The sequence below is a fragment of the Leuresthes tenuis genome, unplaced genomic scaffold (assembly GCF_036924035.1).
Source record: "Leuresthes tenuis unplaced genomic scaffold, fLeuTen1.0.hap1 SCAF_21, whole genome shotgun sequence".
Classification (NCBI taxonomy): domain Eukaryota; kingdom Metazoa; phylum Chordata; class Actinopteri; order Atheriniformes; family Atherinopsidae; genus Leuresthes; species Leuresthes tenuis.
In genome coordinates this window covers 29,275,660-29,297,142 of record NW_027325375.1, presented here as the reverse complement: position 1 = coordinate 29,297,142, position 21,483 = coordinate 29,275,660, and the positions used below count along the sequence as shown (strand labels likewise).

The following is a 21,483-nucleotide window of genomic DNA, read 5'->3' as shown; positions in this document are numbered from 1 at the left end:
GCTGCAGGAGAAGGACCAACCCTGATATTAGGCAGGTGCTTTTAATGTTGTGTTTGATCAGAGTAAATCTGGACACAACAAGGACAGTTTCTTTCTCCAGTTTAATTCAAATATCTTAGATACGGGTTTTCCTCTGAGCCCTTTTAAAACCATCAATTCAAGGGTATACAGGAAGGTTATGCTTCAAATACTGGCTGACATAACTCCTTACTTTAAATCCAGGCCATAAAAGCATCATCCCAGCCCTCTATGGGGGGGTGATGGTGTCTGACCCAAGCTGTGGCCCCATGGACAAGCTCAGTGCATCACTGAAAGAGGACTCTATCTGAAAATAATTGGAAATTTAGACTTGAAAATAAATCTGCTTCTCAGAGTTGAAGTCAGCTAGAAGTGGTGAATCAGACTATCCTGGATGTATCTGAAGGTTAGCCCACACTGTACCAAGCACAAAACTGCTGAGGCGACACTTCCACTGTGCATGCAGAATGAACTAGTTATGCCACAGACAGAAAATCTCAAACTGGACCCACATTTTCTGGTTTGGAGTCACTAGAGGGGAGGCACATTTAACAGCAGAGAAATTACCTTCTTTTCCCTGTTTTTCCTCTTGCTTCACAAGCCATACGTCTAACTTAGTGAGATGCTGCTCGACCCAATTATGTTCAACAATTTGTGGACATAATGTTCCACATAAAACTATTCTTTATGACATTTCAGAACTTGGAAGTGCAGATATTAATGCAGCTTGACTACTGTTTCATATTCACGATTCCTCCTTAATGGCCAATGTTTGTTCTGCACTGCAAAATCTGCCATGAAGAGATTCCGTATTTTTGATTGGTAATGATTGGTAATATAAATTCTCCCAATCTGTGCTTGAAGCAGAGAAGTGCAGCACGAAGGGCAGAAAGTAAATAAGGTTTGTCCAAAGGGTGCTTTTTTTTGGCCAAAAGATGCTGAAAGCTTCAGAAAAGATGTCTACAAGTTTCTCCCACCCAGGTGTTACAGTTGTGTGGGAAGCCTTGCCATTGTGTCACTTAAGACCTTGAGTTGAATGAGGAAGACTGCAGACGTTGGTTTTAAAGGTCTCTTAACTTGCAACACAACACCCTGATACACGCATTCATTTTCACTAAAATGATGCGGTCGGGCCAACGATAATGTCCACATCTCATTTTTACTTTAGAGAAGCAGCCATTTACCAACTGTCACGTCTCACATAGAGGCTATGAAACTAGAAAGAGATTAAAGGGAACAACACATATATTTCTGACCTGCAGTCAAGACAGCTGGACCTTAAACCCCATACCTTCATGTTGTGTAGCCACACGCCTGTCTTCAGGGAGGTGAAGGTATACTGGACTAGTTTAAAGTAAAAAAAAGTTTAAAAACACAAACTTTGGTGTAGACACAGTGTTATTCAGCCTTTGTGTAAAACTATTCTCCTAAGAAGATGAGAAAATGAGCTCTGAATGGCTGTGGTTGTGTGTGTCGTGAGCTGTCAGGTCTGTGAAGGTCAACGGGCTGACTTCATACTACTTATTGCTGCTGTAAGCGCTTCGGATGCATTGTGTCTTTCTCATGCAAATCAGCGTGGTAAAGAGCAGACTGTGTTCTCTAAAGAGCAATGTACGTAAGACTGTATTGACATCTTCCAACATCAGTTACCTTGATGTTTCAAATTCTGAAGAGAGGTTTGAACAAATGAAAAAATGCAACAAGAGGGAGTTAAAAGAGGATGACTAAGACTGGTGTGCAGCGTTCCTTTTTATTATGCTAGCGCTTGTGCAGCCTTGCATTCTATGACTTGCTGTAAATTGTTCCCTCCCTGCAATCATGGAGCATCTTCCAGAAGAAACAGAGGCCCCTGGAAAAGCTTGGAGCAGTGACACAAGTCTATGCAGCCTCACACTCTTCCCTCTCGTCCTCACTGGGAGGAGCTTTAAGTGAGAGAAATGAGCACAATGAAAAGCACCCTAATGCAAACAAGCTGGCAGAGGAAGTCTTGGCAAGTAAACCTGAACAATTCAGTGCCAAAAACGCTGTCCTTTCACTGACTTACAGCCTTTTCTGTAACATTCAGTTTCTGATTAATAACTTTATCAAATGCTAACATTCAGTCTGGCTTTACTTTGCATCATTCCAGTTGCAACATTGTGGTTCGGGACAAAATTTCGAGGGTAAATCACCATCGGCTCATTATACTCACAGCCCGTCACTATCATGTTACCGAGTTTGTGTGTCCTTCTGGTTGGAGTGTGCTGGGCCAGTGCCAGCATATGTCAGTGTGGCTGAATATAATTTACTAAGAGGTTTTGAAGCAAATGCTGGGCAGGGGGCGGACGTTAACATCCACAGCACTCACGGGGTGGTCATTTATAGCACTAATAATACAAGCTATACTCTAATTACGCTTGAAGCGGGAGGAAAATACAGTAACCACCAAGAGTTTGGAAAAACAGCACAAATTATGTTTGTGTTCATTATGGATGGATAAAAACTAATGGCTCTGGATTAGTTCTCTCTATCCTTTAGCAGGGTGACAACTATAGCTCAGTGAGAACTCTGTTATCACAGCTAAGAGCTAAAATTACCACCAGTCTTGGCTTTGACTGAAGCTTTTAGCCTTAAAGACGTGATTGCTGAGTGTCTTTTCTCTCTGCTTCCAGGGAAATACTCCTCCAGTGGTGGTGAACACCGACACACTCGATGGCTCCCCATACGTAAGGATAAACTTTAATCTTCCTGTTCCAGAATTATTAGGAGAGACTTTATATGCAGCCTGTATTATCAGTACAGTACTATTTCTTTCCCAGGAAACCAGGTAGATCTTGTATGAATGGCAACAGTAATTACTTTCACTCATTTTTAATTAAACTAGATTTCTCTGTTTGATATGCAGTTGACATAAAAGAAACATTATATATAACGATGCCTTTCCAAAGACCAAAGTTATGAACACATTATCATGAGTTGTGTGGGATGAGAGAATGAGGCTTTGCAGGGAAAAGCCTGCCATCACAGTTTTTGCACCACTACAGGACTAAGAATAGTTGCTTTTTGGGTCAGACACTAAAACTTTGAAGCACCTTCAATTCTCTCCTCCTCCGGGACTTCTTAAACTGCAGATGTCAGCTTTACATGCGTCGCTAAGTCATTCATCAAGAGGTCAGGTTAGGCTAAAAGAATAGTGCTGCCATAATCGACCAGATAGATGTTCTACATGTGATCATCGAGCCCAGCTGAGAAATGCTGAACAAAATGAGCTGACTAGACTTCTTGAATTGTATTAAACTGTCTAGATATAATGACCTATTCTCCTGATTTTGACCAAGCTAACCTCGTACTCTGACAGGTGAATGGGACAGAAGGAGAAATCGAGTATGAAGAGATCACACTGGAAAGAGTGAGTCTGAGCAGCTCTTTCTATGTTCTATTCTCCGTTAACAGCATGTGGTAACATCCAATTATGTGTTGTAATTTCTGTGGCTCGTCCCTAAAGGAGCCATAAGGTGCCCGAGATGTGATAAATGATTACTGCGCTTTACTTACATTTGCTGCTGCAGGGTAACTCAGGCCTGGGCTTCAGCATAGCAGGAGGAACAGACAACCCTCATGTGGGCGACGACCCCAGCATCTTCATCACCAAAATCATACCAGGAGGTGCTGCAGCTCAGGATGGAAGGCTGAGGTAAACTCACTGCCACCGAGCTCCAACACTCGCAAAGCAACCTCACATTCATGCATGTCCCTGCAGCTGGACACACAGAGAAGGTCCCACAGTAAACCTGAACTGTACCAGCTCACAGTAGAACCTCCCATATTATCTGTAAACAGGGATGGGAATTGTTAAGAATTTAGCAATTCCGGTTCCATTATCGATCTCGCTTAGAGCTTCTTAGCGAATCTGGGAAACGCGGCCAATATCATTAGTATTGTTATTATTAATAACTGCTCTGCTCAGACTCATGGGACACGTGCTTGTTTCCTGCCGTTTCCATAGCGATAGCAGCACCAGAGAAATTCATATTAATTTTTTTTTTCAGGGTGAGAAATACAATGTGTGGCGGGAGTGCGTGACAAAAGACCGAAAATGCGTGAGAGCCTTGCGTTACCTGGGACTTTTCAGACGGAAAATACTCTGCCACAGGCTCCCCTGCAAGAGCCTTTCAAAGACTTTACATGGGTGCAGAGTAACTGCATGCTGTGTGGTCAAATGTTTCAGCATGTTGGAGGTATTTCCCCCCTTTGATGTGATCAAAGCTCTGCATGTGTTGGAACTGGCCATAGTGTTGTCCTTTTTGGTGAAATATAATCAAACTTTAGTGCACTTCCGCCTCGACGCCATGTTGGAAACATTCTCAGCCAAAATACGAAGCGTGCGTATGACGTCATCGCGCAAATGCGTCAGACGTGAGCAGAACCTATAAACGGGATCGTTAAGCAGGCGGACGAACGATTCCACGAAATCGAACTACTGGGAGATTCTCATCCCTATCAGTAAATGCAAAATACAGCCAATGACTGTCCATCCTGCTCAGCAGGTGGGAGATTTTTTTCTTAAAATGTGTAAAAGGCTTGTTTCCATCTGATTTTAAGTTTTGTTTCTACAGTCTGCCAAAGATGATGAAACAACCTGTTTCTGTCCCTCCTCAGACAATATGAAAATAAAAGTTAATACCTTTGGTTTTGTTTGACCCAAAACTCCAAGCTGTGGTTGTACTGTGAGTCTTATATTGAACAAAATGTGTAGAGGTTAGATTTTACTTACAAATACCAAATATACCGTGGTAAATTAGATCTTGGTTCAAAATCCAAAGGAGGGAAAACATATCAGTCCTTTACGGGAAAGTGTGATAAAATATCATTTTATTTCTACTTGTGCAAATGCAGAAAGGTTTGCCTTTCTGTGTGTTACAGCCAACCTAAAAATGTCCACCCAGAATGTCTGTTTAAAAGTAGAAAATGCTTGTATTTCTTTCTTGGACTTTCCTGTATTCTGTAAACAAAACATCTCAGGTACCTTTAGGGAAAATACTCGGAATTTTTCAATTCCTCATGTATGAAAATGAAAAACTTGATAAAAACCTTCAATGTGTGTGCATAAAACCCACGTTGCTTTCAGAGATTTCCAGTCTCTGTTTGATTATAAGAAGAATTAAAGAGAAATATGCCCTCTGTCGAGGTTATACGTCCATTTCCAAAGTCTTAATAACTCCAGAAATTTGTTAAAAATATTTCTTTGAAAATGAGAACAAAGAGACTGGAGTATCTGAGGTGGTGGTTTAATGAAGCTGATTTCAAACAATTTATCCAGCATGTAAGATTCTGGTTTAACAGAGACTGAGAGTTTATGAGTAGAGTTACAGAAATGTCAGTGCATGATAGAAGTATCCCTGTAATAAAGAAATGTTATCCTATGATAGGTTATTCTCTGCGTGCAAAAGAGAGAAAGAAGAAGAAGCTCAGACGGTGGACTGCTTTCCTTTGGAGTTGGAGTTTTCCTCTGGTGTTAGCTTCACTTCAGGGAGAAATTTTACTTGCTTTATGCTTACATACAGAGTTGGGGGGGCATGCCAGATGTGTGAGGTGAAAATGGATCCCAAAAACAGCTGTAGCAGGAAATTAACTGTTTCTGACCTCCACTGGTGGAGGACCACAGCCAATATCTCCACCAAAACAACAGCTTATGCTGTATTTTCTCTTTCCCACCCACTGTCTCTCTCTGTTTCTTAGTGTGAACGACTGCATCCTGTTTGTGAATGATGTTGATGTGAGGGAGGTGACACACAGCCAAGCTGTAGAGGCTCTCAAGGAGGCAGGTGCTATTGTCCGCCTCTATGTTCTTCGCCGAAAGCCAGCAGCTGAAAAAGTCACTGAAATCAAGCTAATCAAAGGGCCTAAAGGTATGTAGAAGTGTGTGCTGGTGTACAGCATCAATACTTTTGTGTGGGCTTACTGATGCCTTGTAGCCAGCTAAGCTGTACCCTCTGGATTTAGCAAATCTGCTCCATGTTAACAGGCACCTCCTTTGCTCACTCTCAGTTTCTCTCATCTCTTCCGTTTCTCAGGATTAGGTTTCAGCATTGCTGGAGGGGTGGGAAACCAGCACATACCAGGAGATAACAGCATCTATGTCACCAAGATCATTGAAGGCGGGGCAGCTCATAAAGACGGGCGACTGCAGATCGGAGACAAGATCTTAGCGGTCGGTCACTAGAATATAAAAAAACACTCGAATGCAGATAAAAGCGCCCACACATACATGTCATTGACAGCTTCAGACTCTCACCTTTAACGCACGAGGACACATTTTCACACATTAGCACCCTCGCATATTGTGTGTCTATGCAGGAAAGCTGTATCAAGGGCCAAGATAATTACAGCTGTAATTTTCATGGTCTGAAATTACTTTCACTAACAGGTTAATACATGTGGAGGATGGATTAAATATGTTTCCCAAGAGGCTTTACTGCCATCTGCTGGGCAACACCAGAACCTCGTAGCAGCGACTTCAAAATGGTGCTTGATAGTCACTAAATGGTGTCTGAACCAAGGTTTTAGCTTTAAATGGACAATGGCAGCATCCCTTCGTTTACAGCAAATCTGTTATAGATATATCAGTCACCCTGGTGCGTGATAACCTTACATTTTCAGTGCAAAACTCTCAGCTGGACCTGTGCTGCATGTTATTCCACATCTGTCTCCCTGTAGGTGTCCATGATTTGGATGCACAGCTTCAGTTACGGGTGGGATGTAGCAAATTAAAGTTCTAGTCTTATTTTTAGTTTGATATTCAGCTCTACCTGGGGTGATAATTAGGGATGAATGATTAATTAGACCTGTTCTTTTACAGCTAAACGCAGATTTAAGTTTGGTAATTCATGTTCCCATTCTGGGCCCAGGGAAAAAGTCTAATACAGTTACAACATGTGTGTACGGCTCCCTGTTTACAAGCTAACATAAATACAATTTCACTTCTACTTTCTACTTTTAACACTGTAAATTCAGTGCTAAAGAGTCAAAACCGCTCTGTCCTGTTTGTGTTTCCCCGCTCGTCGTGAATGATCAGGTGAACACTGTATGTCTGGAGGATGTGATGCATGAGGATGCGGTGGGGGCACTGAAGAACACAGCCGAAGTGGTGTACCTCAGGGTGGCCAAGCCTAACAACCTGTTTCTGACCAACTCCTACAACCCTCCAGACCTCACGAGCAGTAAGCCTCTCTCTCTCTTGTTTGTTTTTTAGGTTTGGCCCAAATAAAGCCAAAGGTCTGGCCCCACAATGGCTTTCTGTTTAAAGTAATTTGGATTATGTGGTCAAAGATAGAGGGAAATCCACTTTAGGTTAGCTTGGGAGCACTGTGAAAACCAAGAGCTAAATAGCACAGGATCAGGGCTGTTTTTTCCATTTCCTTTGACCTGAATCAGCCTTTTGATGAATATCTGCCCTTGGTTGAAAAAGGGGAATATGACCCTCTTTTTGCTGTTGGCTTTCTTCAGATACTCAGAGAGACTTTATTATAGCAAACAGCATGAGTGCACTAACTCAAAAGAAAAGACTAGAAATCTGATTAATAATGTATCGCTACAGTACAGCCCTGGTATGTTACACCTCTTTTGGTTTCTTGTTCATTTTTCCAGCATATTCCCACATGGACACTGAACTCAGCCACCCTAACTACCTTGGATCAGATTACCCACAAGCCCTCACTCCCACCTCACCAAGTCGGTTTTCCCCTGTTCTGCACGGCATGATGGGAGATGATGACATCCCCAGGTTTGTTAGCAATGATCCTTGACTTGACATTTTTCCTGAAGCATGACTTTTCATTAGTTGTACTAGCAGCTTTATCAGTAACGGCAGAAGTTGTAGAGTCAGTGGAATAAATGTCAGTATTACTTTGTTTTTCACTTTGCATTATTGGTGACAATGACTCAACTTTTTAGGGAGCCTCGTCGGGTTTTGATCCACCGAGGATCTACGGGTCTGGGATTCAACATTGTTGGAGGAGAAGATGGAGAAGGAATATTTATCTCCTTCATCCTGGCAGGAGGACCAGCCGACCTTAGCGGAGAGCTTCACAAGGGCGATCAGATCCTCAGTGTAATGACACTTTCTTCATCATAAATTTGGCACGCAGAAACACACACACACGTATTTCAGGGTGGCTTCAGATGTGGTTATAGACTGCTGTGTGTGTGTGACTCAGGTAAACGGCGTGGATCTACGTATGGCCACACATGAACAGGCTGCTGCGGCTCTGAAGAACGCTGGCCAGACTGTCACCATCATTGCTCAGTACAGACCCGATGGTAAAACCACAACTATCGCACAAGTTCTCACACATATTAAGCATTTGACAGATTAAACACATTTACAGCAGGTTTTTCTAGCAATTTTCCTCTAAAACCTGTTTATTATTAAGATTCTTTTTCATAGTTTCATTAGAGGAGTAGCATCCAGTGCTAATTTTGGTTTATTCCCTCTGACACTGTTATCTCCAAACACATTACAGCAATATAAGGTGGATATTTATGTAATCTGGACAGTGTTGGAAACCTACAGCTACAGTCAGTCTTCCATAGTTTAACCACTGACTCAGGATTCAGTTTTCTAGTTTTTAATCCAGGCACTTTGTATAATTCTGTTTTCATTGCAAGGTTCCATGCGTCACTCTGTGAGCCGGTAGGTCTTCACATTTTTGTCTTTTCCCTGTTCCAGAGTACAGCCGTTTTGAGGCCAAAATCCATGACTTGAGGGAACAGCTGATGAACAGCAGCATGGGCTCTGGGACCACAACGCTACGGAGTAACCCAAAGAGAGGCTTCTACATCAGGTCTAAGTAGTTTCTCTCATGCATAAGTTAAAGATGCTCCAAGACGAGCCTTTTCGAATGAACTCAACAAAGCAGAAGTCCCTCGCTTTTAATGAACAATGTGTGTTTATGTTTCTTTTCTTTTTATTGAATCAGACTTTTGATGAAAGCTTGTTAACAGTCATGTTGCACATGCACACGTGCATAAAAGCCAGCATGTAGCTTTCATTTTGGCACAGCCTGCCATCTACTGGAGCCCCATTAGGGGGCAACCGTGGTTGCTGTATTCACATCGTAGGTAATATTCCTGTTTAAAATCATGACTTTTTGGAGGCAGGAATTCGATTTGTCCACAGTGGAGCTTTAATATGAGAAAAAATACATTAAGTGTTTACGTATGTGAACCAAGAGAGAAAAGAATGAAAAGACACAAAAGCGTATGGAAGAAAATTACAAAAGAAATGCAAATGCTGTAAATGCCAACTAATATCCAGTCCCAACACAGCTGAGGACATCTTATACAGGCCTACCAAGATGTTCAAAGTGTGGCTTTAGGTGTGTTTATCTACAGTTTTACTATTAGTTTTACTGTCAACACTAGTGTCACGGACTGGTGGAGAGGTAGGACCCAGATGCAGCTCTTTGGATTTTCAAAAAAAGGTTTATTCCAAGAAACAGGGAGCAAAAACAAGAACAAAAGTCACGGCAGAGCCGGATTCAGAAATACTTGACGTTAACAAAAAAAACAAGACTATGAAAAACAAAACAAGACTATGATTAACTGTGAATAAATAACTATGAACAGGACTATGAGGCAGGAAACCAGCCTTATCTTCAGTGACTGCGGCCTGAAGGGTTGGTGAGGATTCTGCAGTGAATGAAAGGAAACCAGGAGACTAAATCCTGTGGAGGGAGTGATTAGTGAACGAGGTGCAGCTGTGAACAATGAAGCAGGTGATGTGAGTGAAACTAGGTGGCAAAACATGACCAGAACATAACCTGAAAACAAAACGTAAACTGTGACAGAGCATAGACTGTGACAACTAGAAAGCAACATTGCAATTGATTACATACATTAAATACATTAGTGTTCACTGTACGTAATCACTGAGAGTATGTATATATATATATATATATATATATACAACTCAGTACATTTTAATGATAATGCAGCGTCTTCCCCTCCATCACATCGACTTTAAAACAAAGTCATTACACCAACAAACCTGCCACCAGCTACAAGTTGATGGGAGGTTCCCAGCTTAGGTCTATCCAAAGAAAAATTGCATTCATCTGTTCAAGGAGCTAAACATTACAATGAATTGAATTCCAATTGGCTTGAATATTACTTAAGTGCCTTGAGATGACAATTGTTGTAATCTGGCGCTATATAAATAACATTTTTTAAATTGAATTGAATTAAACATATTACACAGAACAGAATAACAGAGACGTGGGTCTTACCGTTAGATGAGCGTCTTCACTGTTTTCATACATAAACTGACGATCAACCAGATTCACCAGGTCACCATGTGTGATCAAAGTCCATATAAAGTCCATATAAAGTCCATTTATAGCCCATTTATTGCCCTTATAGCTGTCTGTGAATGCATTCTGCGGGATGACGTTTGAATCGAATGACAGGCTCAATAAAATACTGAGTTTTTCTGTGCACACGGCTCCTCTAAGTGTGTCAAAATGCGAGTAAATATCAATCAGCCATTTTTATCACCTGCTGCTGTGTTTGTCAAGTTTTTTCTCTGGCTCAGAGCTCCGTCAGGGTCTTTGTTGACAGTGTCAGTTGTTTGAAGTAAGAATTAATAAGTTTTACATGCGGCGAAGGAGCAGCCATTGCATAACGAGCATTTGGCGCTGAAACCACTGACAAATTTGCTGAACAGAAGTTCCAGAAACAAACAGTGACACTTTCAATAAATAATTCATCACATTTTGCAACAGTGTGAGAAGTATGTAAAGCTCACAGCCCATGCTTTGGAAACCAGGAGCTGTCATTTCATAACGAGTAAACCAAACTCTGTGAGTCTTCCTTTTTCATCCATTGATTAACTGAAGTGTGGCACAGAAGCTCTGAGCTCTATGTGTGGCTGTAACCAATATTTCAACCCTGTATGTTGTCTTATTTTAGTAGAATAATTGTTTCTTTTACATTTATGAACAGCACTGAATAATGAAATGTGAGCAAGCCCCATTCCTTCTATTTGATGAGCTGAGCTATACTTTTTTGTTCAAATTTGATCAAAATGTGCTCAATTTAAAGAGCATTAATAGCAGCCACAACATACTGTTTTCAGCCAGTGTGGAAAAAGGGAATCTCCTCATGAATCTTCTTTTGGATTAAGTCAGTTTATTAAAGGACTGTCATGAACTCTTCCATCTCTCCATCACTCAGGGCTCTTTTCGACTACGACAAGACTGAGGACTGTGGCTTCCTCAGTCAGGCCCTCGGCTTTAAGTTCGGGGACGTGCTGCACGTGTTGGACTGTGGGGATGAAGAGTGGTGGCAGGCCCGTAAGGTCAGCCCGCAGAATGAGGCTGAAGAGGTTGGCTTTATCCCCAGCAAACACAGGTCAGACACTGTGAATATGTGTGAGGGAAGGGTATTTCTGTGGCTCTGATAAACACAATTGAACGGAACAACTCTATCTGTGAGAAGAAAACTGTGTTTGATAAGGGAAACCTTTTCATTTCTGGTTACATGCGTAAATATAACTTTTTTTTATAATTTCATGTCATTTGCACAGGGTGGAAAGGAAAGAGTGGTCTCGTGGTAACACCAAAGAGAGGGTATGTTCATTCACTGGGACTGTTTAAGTAAGGCTGCTACCTTTAAAGCGTTTCCAAGTGTGTTCATTTCTGATCTCATCTCGGTTTCAGGACCACGGTCGAGACAGCTTGAGCACTCAAGGTAATTAGATGACACTAAAATCCAGCACATACTGACTTAAACTGATTACTGTGTTGACCCAGAGGTACAAAATACACGATGAAACACAACAATAAAGCCACAAACACAACGTATTTCACAAAATACCGTGAAAACAACAACCTGACAGAAGGTTTTTTACAGTTTGCACACTCAAAGCACAAGAAGTATATTGTTTTAATTACATAATGTGTTTCTATGAATAAAAAAAGATAGTCACAGAGTTTTGCATGTGAGATGGATTAAAACATCACTGATATTTTCCTCCAGAGTGTAACTAAAATCATCTCTGACGCTGTTACTTATTCATTAAAACCCTAAAGTCTCAGTTCAGACTCACACAGATGCTCACATGCAGACACAAACCTGAATCTCATGCTGGAATGTGAAAAGACGTGTGGCTGAACGCTTCTCTGTTCTGTCACCAGGGAGAGATAAAATCTCACACAGTTATGAGATAGTTACACAAGTGGAAGGTAAGAGCGCACAAAACCACGTCTGACGACCAAATTTCTATCCATTTCTTTCCTGGTTCTCTTTTGTGATTGACCCGGCTCTCTTTCCTCTCACTTTAAGTGCATTATGCGAGACCCATCATCATTCTGGGTCCCGTGAAGGACAGGATAAATGATGACCTGTTGTCTGAGTTCCCTGATAAGTTTGGATCTTGTGTCCCTCGTGAGTAATTACGTTGTCACTCATAGAGACTGATCTGTTCTCTGGTTTTAACTGCTGCCACCTGCAGCAATTCGGCGACGTCTACGCGGATTTAATTGCTTTCTGTTTTTCTTGGTTTTTTTCCTCATTTGACAGACACCACGCGACCCAAGAGGGAATACGAGGTGGATGGGCGAGACTATCATTTTGTGTCGTCCAGGGAACAGATGGAGAAGGACATCCAGAGCCATCGATTCATCGAAGCCGGCCAGTACAACAGTCACTTGTACGGCACCAGTGTCCAGAGTGTCCGCGAGGTGGCTGAGCAAGTGGGTAGCAACATCCTCTATTAGAAAATGATAAAACTGCTTTCACATCCGTCATAAAAACTGGGAAAGTTACCCGCTGCCTGTTCATCCATTATACAGTAAGATGAGACCCATGGATATAATTAAAGTATGATGTGTTATTAGTGATCCTAAATTCTTGAAATGTGTCATAATGGGATTTACAGACAGCAAATGTTGTCTTTAACGCTTCAACAAACTATTAACAAGCTGCAACCTCTTGTGACTTATAACCTAATTAACTTGTAGATTTATTTCTTACTAAAATAACGTTTTTTTTAACATAATTTCTATCTTTGCACGTGTGTTCGAGCAGCAGGGGAAACACTGCATCCTGGATGTGTCGGCCAACGCTGTCCGCAGACTACAAGCAGCCCAGCTTCATCCAATCGCCATCTTCGTCCGTCCCAAGTCTCTGGAGAATGTTCTGTATGTACTGAAATATCTTTCATGATAAATGTGTGCTTATCAGACAGTGGATTTCCTCTATATCAGGAAAACAGGTGTTGTAATGAGTATTTTGTGTGTGACATTACAGAGAAATTAACACTCGCCTGACAGAGGAGCAGGCCAGGAAAGGAATGGACCGAGCCCTCAAACTAGAGCAAGACTTCCTGGAGTGTTTCTCAGGTAAAAGCACAGAGATGTCATTTGACTACAGAGGGAAAATCAGGGTACTGAACTGGTACAGTGCTGCTTGAAAGTTTGGGAACTCTTTAGAGTATTCTATATTTCTGAATGAATTATATGAACAAAATGGTGGATTTACACACAAGTCTGTAAAAGACTCTGAATGCACCGAGAACCAAATAAGATATTCATCAGTTTCCCATACATACTCATATATACCAATATACACCTATATATACCCATATATACCAATACATACCCATATATACCACTATATACCAATATATACTCATATATACCCATATATACTCATATATACCCATATATACCCATATATACTCATATATACTCATATATACCCATATATACCCATATATACCCATATATACCCATATATACCCATATATACTCATATATACCAATATATACCCATATATACCCATACATACCCATATATACCACTATACATCCATATATACCCATATATACCAATATATACCCATATATACTCATATATACCCATATATACCCATATATACTCATATATACCCATATATACTCATATATACCCATATATACCCATATATACTCATATATACCAATACATACCCATATATACCAATACATACCCATATATACTCATATATACCCATATATACCAATATATACTCATATATACCCATATATACCCATATATACCAATACATACCCATATATACCCATATATACCACTATATATCCATATATACCCATATATACCAATATATACCCATATATACTCATATATACCCATATATACTCATATATACCAATATATACCCATATATACCCATATATACTCATATATACCCATATATACCCATATGTACCCATATATACCAATATATACCCATATGTACCCATATATACTCATATATACCCATATATACTCATATATACCCATATATACCCATATATACCCATATATACTCATATATACCCATATATACCCATATATACCCATATATACCAATATATACCCATATATACCAATATATACCCATATATACTCATATATACCAATATATACCCATATATACCCATATATACTCATATATACCAATATATACCCATATATACCCATATATACTCATATATACTCATATATACTCATGTATACCCATGTATACTCATATATACCCATATATACTCATATATACCCATATATACTCATATATACTCATATATACCCATATATACTCATATATACTCATATATACCCATATATACTCATATATACTCATATATACCCATATATACCCATATATACCCATATATACCCATATATACTCATATATACCAATATATACCCATATATACCCATACATAACCATATATACCACTATATATCCATATATACTCATATATACCATATATACCCATATATACTCATATATAACCATATATACCCATATATACCCATATATACCCATATATACCATATATACCCATATATACTCATATATACCAATATATACCCATATATACCCATATATACCCATATATACCATATATACCCATATATACTCATATATACCAATATATACCCATATATACTCATATATACCATATATACCCATATATACCCATATATAACCATATATACCCATATATACCCATATATACCATATATACCCATATATACTCATATATACCAATATATACCCATATATACCCATATATACTCATATATACTCATATATACCCATATATACTCATATATACCCATATATACTCATATATACCCATATATACCCATATATACTCATATATACTCATGTATACTCATATATACCCATGTATACTGATATATACCCATATATACTCATATATACTCATATATACCCATATATACTCATATATACCCATATATACTCATATATACCCATATATACTCATATATACCCATATATACCCATATATACCCATATATACTCATATATACCAATATATACCCATATATACTCATATATACCAATATATACCCATATATACCCATACACAACCATATATACCACTATATATCCATATATACCCATATATACCAATATATACCCATATATACTCATATATACCATATATACCCATATATACTCATATATACCCATATATACCAATATATACCCATATATACTCATATATACCATATATACCCATATATACTCATATATACCCATATATACCCAGTCTATTGTACATTCCAGACAGGTTGTCATCTACAGGGCTTACACAGAGAAAAGTATATCTATGCATGGGTCTAAATAATTCCTTTAGAATCACTAATTAACCTTCCATACATGTCTTTAAAGGGGAGGAAATCTACGCAGCAACACATACGGTTCAACTGCATGTGCTGCTCTTTCTAATTAAACAAATAGTAGCTGCTGATCAGTTGTGCACATCAGCTTTTTAAGTCATTCCTCGAAAAAGGACAGCTTCCACTTTCAGACGTTGGCGGGTTTCCTCAGATTAATTTCTACATTAAGGGTTCCAGTAGATAAAGTTCATGTTTTTCTAAAACAATAACTTGAATATATTCAAGAATTCAGCTATAGAACAGATTACTGAGGGTATTTGTTTTATTGCCTGACCCACTTCTCTTGAGTCACAGTTCAAATATACCCTGACATTTTCCTTTCTAACTCCCTGGTATGAGTCAGAATAAATCCTGCCATCAGTGATGGCAAACCATCCTGCAGCTAAACAGGCTTTAATTATGTCTGACGTGTTGGAAAAAGAAGGTGCTTGTGGTGAAACGCAGTTTTCTTTTGTCTTCAAATGTTTTTTCAACACTTTAGAGACATTTTATTGAGCAGCGCTGCGTTACATCACCTGAAATACTTCCTCCACCATCAGATATGGACTGCTGGATCATCTACTTTCAGGACTGGTGTTAAAATCTCGTGTTTTTGAAAACGCTGACGCAGCAGCACAGACAGTTGTAAACAGTTTACAAGCACCACTGTATCTGCACAGTACACAGGGATTTATATTCTAATTATGGCAGCACAAGTTAGCAAACACAAGCTCACGCTCCCTTCGAAATGGAATGACAACTATGTATAAAAAGACATCCCGTCCTCTTGATTTTAAGGTTTTACAGGTAAATACAATCTCTTTATTTATTTAACTAAATTTAAGCCAATGTGCACCCGAAGTCCACCCTGACTGCTTCCACAGGAGGTGGAAGCAGTCAGAAGCACAGGAGGTTTATCGTAACCGATCATCAGCAAGTGTGAGTGTCGGGGAGCTTTCAGGTGTGTGTTAACACAAGCAGTTGTTACTATGCATCAATCTGGGAAGAGTTATGAGGATTATTCACAAGAGGAAAACATTAAACATAGTTTAGGAGTGGGCATCCCAGCAAGTTCAGCCCCACAGTCAGACCACTGAGTGCTCAGAGAAACTGTAAAACATCCACAGCTCAGCTACATCTCAGACTCTCCAGGCCTCAGTTAGCATGTTAAAGGTTAAAGGTCATGACAGCACAGTTAGAAAAAGACTGAACAAGGATGGCCTGTTTGGAAGGGCTGCAGGAGAAAGCCTCTTCTCTCTAAAAAGAACATGGCAGCACAGCTTAGGTTTGCAAAGCAAACAATGTCCTTTGGACAGATTAAACCAGACACAGCAGATCACCACAAGCACCGCGCACCAACTGTGAAGCAGAGTGGTGGAAGGGGGGTGATTTGGGCTTGTTCTGCAGCTACAGGACCTGGCACCTTGAGTTGACCAGGAACTCCTCTGTTTGCCAAAGTATCTGATGGACCGTTAAAGCTCAATGATCCTAAACCTCAGCCAGGTTAAAATGTTGTAGCAGGGCCTTAGGGCAGATGTGCATTAAAGTGCACATGCAAATGTCAATTAAATTAAACAAGCTTGTAGAGAAGAGTGTCCAAAATTCCTCCACCATGATGAGAGGCATACAGAAAATAATTAGTTCAAGTTATTGTTGCCAACTGTGGTTGGTTGAATGGTTGAATGGTCAGGTGAATCATGGGGGGGTAATTAGTTATTCACACAATGTTGTTTAGGCTTTGCTGAATAGATAATGGCACGGTGCAATAATCATGTCCTAAAAGAACAAGGTTTTTAATTTTCTGATGTCCTGATGACCATAAAGGCGTAAACCTTACGGTGGTAATTGTACATTTTCCACTTAAACGGTATTTCAGAAACAAGTTGTTTATATTTCTGTTGCTTGTGTTCTCCTTGACACTTCAAGTGCTGATAATTTCAGTATTTCAGGCTTTTCTCCTTTTTTGTTTGTCACTGTTTGATGCCAACATGCACCGATAACAAAATAATCCTCCTCCTAATGATAAGCTTCCTCTGCAAACTGAATGAGTTTAATGGGAAAAACAATGCCTTTTGGGAGGACTCGGAGCATTCGAACGTTTAAGAGATGCAATTAGGGCAAATCTCAGCAGTAGACAAAATATGAATGCCAGGTTTCCTCCCAAATCTGGTGCTGTCAACAATTCCTAACAGCTGTGGTTTATTTTATAAAGCACTGAGAAGATAAATATGTGGGAGAATGTGTAGAAATGCTTACACAAAGGAAATGTGCTTGTTCTTTGATGTATCACAAAAAATGTTCATAATTGATTATTCCCCACACTGTCGAGAAAACATTTCTGATAAACACCCACCCTTTCATCTGTCTCTCTTTATCTTCCCACCCAATGTTTCCATTTCTGCCTCCTACTGTCTCCCCTGTCTCCTTCTTCTTTGCTTTCTGTGCCATTTTCTCTTCATCCCTCGCTGTGTTCTCCCCCTTCCTTCATGCATGCTGTTTCCTGCTGCAGCTGTCGTGGAAGGGGACAGCTTTGAGGAGGTTTATCACAAAGTAAAGACAGTGATTGAGGAGCAATCTGGGCCTTACATCTGGATCCCCACTCGAGAGAGGCTGTGATGCTGCACCCCTCCAACCACCCCTCCCTCACCGCCACCAACCAACACCACCCTTCACCCTCACAGCCAAGCCAGCCTCGCCTGGCTGTCTGTCCTCCAGCGAAGTCAGTGCTTAGGCAATCACTGCAAATGACACAGAGAGATGAATGCGTACAAACACAGAGACAGAGACAAACACGGGAAGTGACACAGCGAGGCAAAGAAGGATACCAAAAAAAAGAGACTCTGTGACAGATGTAAACACAGTGATGTGTAATTAAACTGAGATGGAGAGAAAAGATCTAATCAGTATTCCACTTTTATGAAGCAGGACTAAATATCGAGGCCCTGTTCACACTTAGCATTAAAATGCACTTTGGATACAAGCTGTTACGCCTCCAAACGTGCAGGAACAAAAGCCCTAAACATTTTGGTGTTGCTACATAACCTGAGTGTGTGTTCAGCACATGTTACGATGTATTTTCCCACCAGATAAATAGCAAACAAAGTGAAATTCAATCACAAGTGAAGCCATTTTTGACACCATTTTGATGCCAGGTGTGAACTGCAGTCCGTGTCCTCTGGACCTTCACACAGTCCAGATATAACGGAACAGGGCTTGAAAGAGAGCAGAGGGTGTGGGTCACAGGGGATGCAGGGATGGACCCAGAGGTAGTAAGACCTCTTCCTCTCCACCTATCTCAAGTCTCATGACCCCAGCGAACACCTCCATGCGCCCCCTGAGATGGAGGTGCTCAAAAAGACGCTGGCCCCTCTTTTTTTATTGCTTCCTCGGCCTCTGTCCTCCTCCTCCTGTCAGCTCTGCCTTCTTTCAGGACAGGAACAGGGTAAGACTGAGAACGGGGGGTGGCTCAGACCCTGCTGAGTCCCTCTTGACACGGAGTCTTTTCTCAGCAGACTCTTGAGATTCTTGGGACTCTCCTCTTGGTTCCTGGTGTGAACTCAGAATAGCACCTCAGTGACCAAGACTGACATTTGTTCTGTCACCCATCTTGAATATTGCGAGGCATAATTTAAAGGCAGTTCAAATAATTATAATGATTAAAAACTCATTATGCTGAATTTGTGCATGCATCCTCAAGGACAATGAAGCCAGGAGATGGAAACTATGGAAAATTCAGACAAAAAAAAGCGAGTGAGGTGTGTTCTACTTCTCCGCCTCTTTGTTGTGAAGGAGTGTTTTAGCATGTCTCATGAAGAAAGAGGAGAAGAGAGAAATGATGGTGAGAGGTTGGTCCCGAGCAAACTAGATACTCTGACTTACAGTTTAGCCTCTACTCTCTTATGCACAGACAAACACTTTCACACCCATCCAGTGACACACATGCACACGCACACACGTAGAGTCGTAACCCGAGCTGTGCACCTGACCCACTCCTCTACGGGGGGGAACTGGCTGTTCTGGCCTGCCCGTCAGAATCCAGGATGAATGTTATCTCTCCAGGCACAAACAGCAGAGCTCTTAGCTTCAACGCACCGGTCACTCTTCCAAATGATCCCCTCAGCCGCAGACGTACACACTGTTTCCGGTGGTAAAAGCCATGGCACGTGTGTATGTGTCTGTGTGTGTAAGTGTGTGCGTATTTCTGCACAAGCGTGCACATTCATGTGTGGGAACTCCTCTGTGTGTGTGTGTTGGGGGGGGTAGGTCTTCTTTTATTCTCTCTCTTCCACTTTTCTCTGCTTCTTTCTCCCTCTTGAGTCCACACAAAAATAAAACAAAGTCATGTTTAAAGAAAAAAATCTATGGCCTATATATATAAATATATATATATATATATAAATATATATCTTTTTTATGACAATTTCTAACGGGACTAAGTCTGTAAAAATCAGCATTTCCAAACAATATTCCATTGATTTCTTTGGGTAATATTGCGTTTTGGTTGTTGAATTTACTCACATTCCCATTTTATTGTTGTAAACCGCAGCAAAAAGATTCAAGCTGATGTAAAGCAGACCTCATACTAGAGCTTTGAACTCAAGTATATGACATGTTTATGCTCGAAAATCAATTGAAAAACACGTGCAATGCAGCTGTGTGTCTGTCTGACTGCGTGCGTGCGTGCGTGCGTTTGTGTGGAAGAAGGTGTGTATTAATGTATAAAATATAGATGATACTATATGAGGATATCCATACTTTATAACAGCTTATGGTAGTTATCATGTGTAATACATAAATGGGCAACGTGCGCATGCGTGAGAGAGTGAGACACGCACATGAAGATGTAGTGCAATACTGCTATGATGTTATGCAACGAAGATGGTTTTCTGTGTAAGATTAAGACAGTATCTATATAAAGTTTGCACTGACAGCATGATATGCTCAAGATATCAGTGGGACGGCGACAGTGAGTCAAGATGAAGGTTTCCAGAGCATGTGTTTGTATTCACTTATGATATGTTCTGAATTATAAGAGTGAAGGTGGACGTATTGATGGAAGTGACCGTTCATATTTATTGTTTGTTTATTTTTGCTCATGGTGGAACAACTGAGGCTTGAGAATGACAAGCATCAATTTCTGTTTTTGCTTTCTGATTTATGATTTATTCAGAGCTGTCATCGGGTCCATTTATGTTTTTCTTTTCTTTCCTTTGTTTTTTTTTAATCGTCCACACAGAGAAAGCTCTTGGGTCTTGGCCACAAATGCTGTAAATATAATACGGATGTTGGGGTGCCGTGTGGCTTTAGATCAGTCGCCGCTAAACTGAAGTCCAGGAATTCATTGGAGCCACAGCCCAGTCTAACCGCTCCAACACTGTTCTGGTTCTGGTTGGGCACCACACACATGCACACACACACAAAATATCAGCACGTCCACACGAACATTTCCACACTGATGGAACCACAGAGACGACAACAACACATTCATAAATTGAATAACATGTTTTCGATTTCTTTCTTTGAGGATTCAGTGTATTTCTTAATATCTCTCTCAGCCATCCGTATCATAGTGTGATATTCCTTATAAAGTATATGAATTTTTACAGAAAAGACTAATTACAAAGTTACAACAAAGTCAACTGATGCAGAAAAATATATTCAATAATGACAATATGAAGCAAAATAAGATGTTCCAGTTCAGTGAAGCGCTTGTTGTAAATTAGCTATAAAATAATAAAATTAATTTAAAAA

General features: G+C 40.2%; 1 protein-coding gene across 5 annotated transcripts in view; it reads left to right on the top strand.

Moving 5' to 3' along the window:
• Positions 1-21,483, top strand: part of LOC140280434 (disks large homolog 4) — a 70,643-nt gene extending 49,160 nt beyond the window's left edge. For all 5 annotated transcript variants that reach the window (XM_072375782.1, XM_072375781.1, XM_072375780.1 and 2 more), the window contains 19 exons: positions 2,670-2,723; positions 3,356-3,406; positions 3,567-3,691; positions 5,737-5,906; positions 6,072-6,208; positions 7,073-7,217; positions 7,645-7,780; positions 7,951-8,107; positions 8,214-8,316; positions 8,726-8,840; positions 11,230-11,406; positions 11,582-11,624; positions 11,715-11,745; positions 12,192-12,239; positions 12,340-12,441; positions 12,577-12,749; positions 13,084-13,196; positions 13,306-13,397; positions 18,242-21,483. In XM_072375782.1, coding sequence (XP_072231883.1) covers positions 2,670-2,723; positions 3,356-3,406; positions 3,567-3,691; positions 5,737-5,906; positions 6,072-6,208; positions 7,073-7,217; positions 7,645-7,780; positions 7,951-8,107; positions 8,214-8,316; positions 8,726-8,840; positions 11,230-11,406; positions 11,582-11,624; positions 11,715-11,745; positions 12,192-12,239; positions 12,340-12,441; positions 12,577-12,749; positions 13,084-13,196; positions 13,306-13,397; positions 18,242-18,348 — 2,079 coding nt within the window. In that variant the 3' untranslated portion in view covers positions 18,349-21,483. The remainder of the gene's footprint in view (positions 1-2,669; positions 2,724-3,355; positions 3,407-3,566; positions 3,692-5,736; positions 5,907-6,071; positions 6,209-7,072; positions 7,218-7,644; positions 7,781-7,950; positions 8,108-8,213; positions 8,317-8,725; positions 8,841-11,229; positions 11,407-11,581; positions 11,625-11,714; positions 11,746-12,191; positions 12,240-12,339; positions 12,442-12,576; positions 12,750-13,083; positions 13,197-13,305; positions 13,398-18,241) is intronic.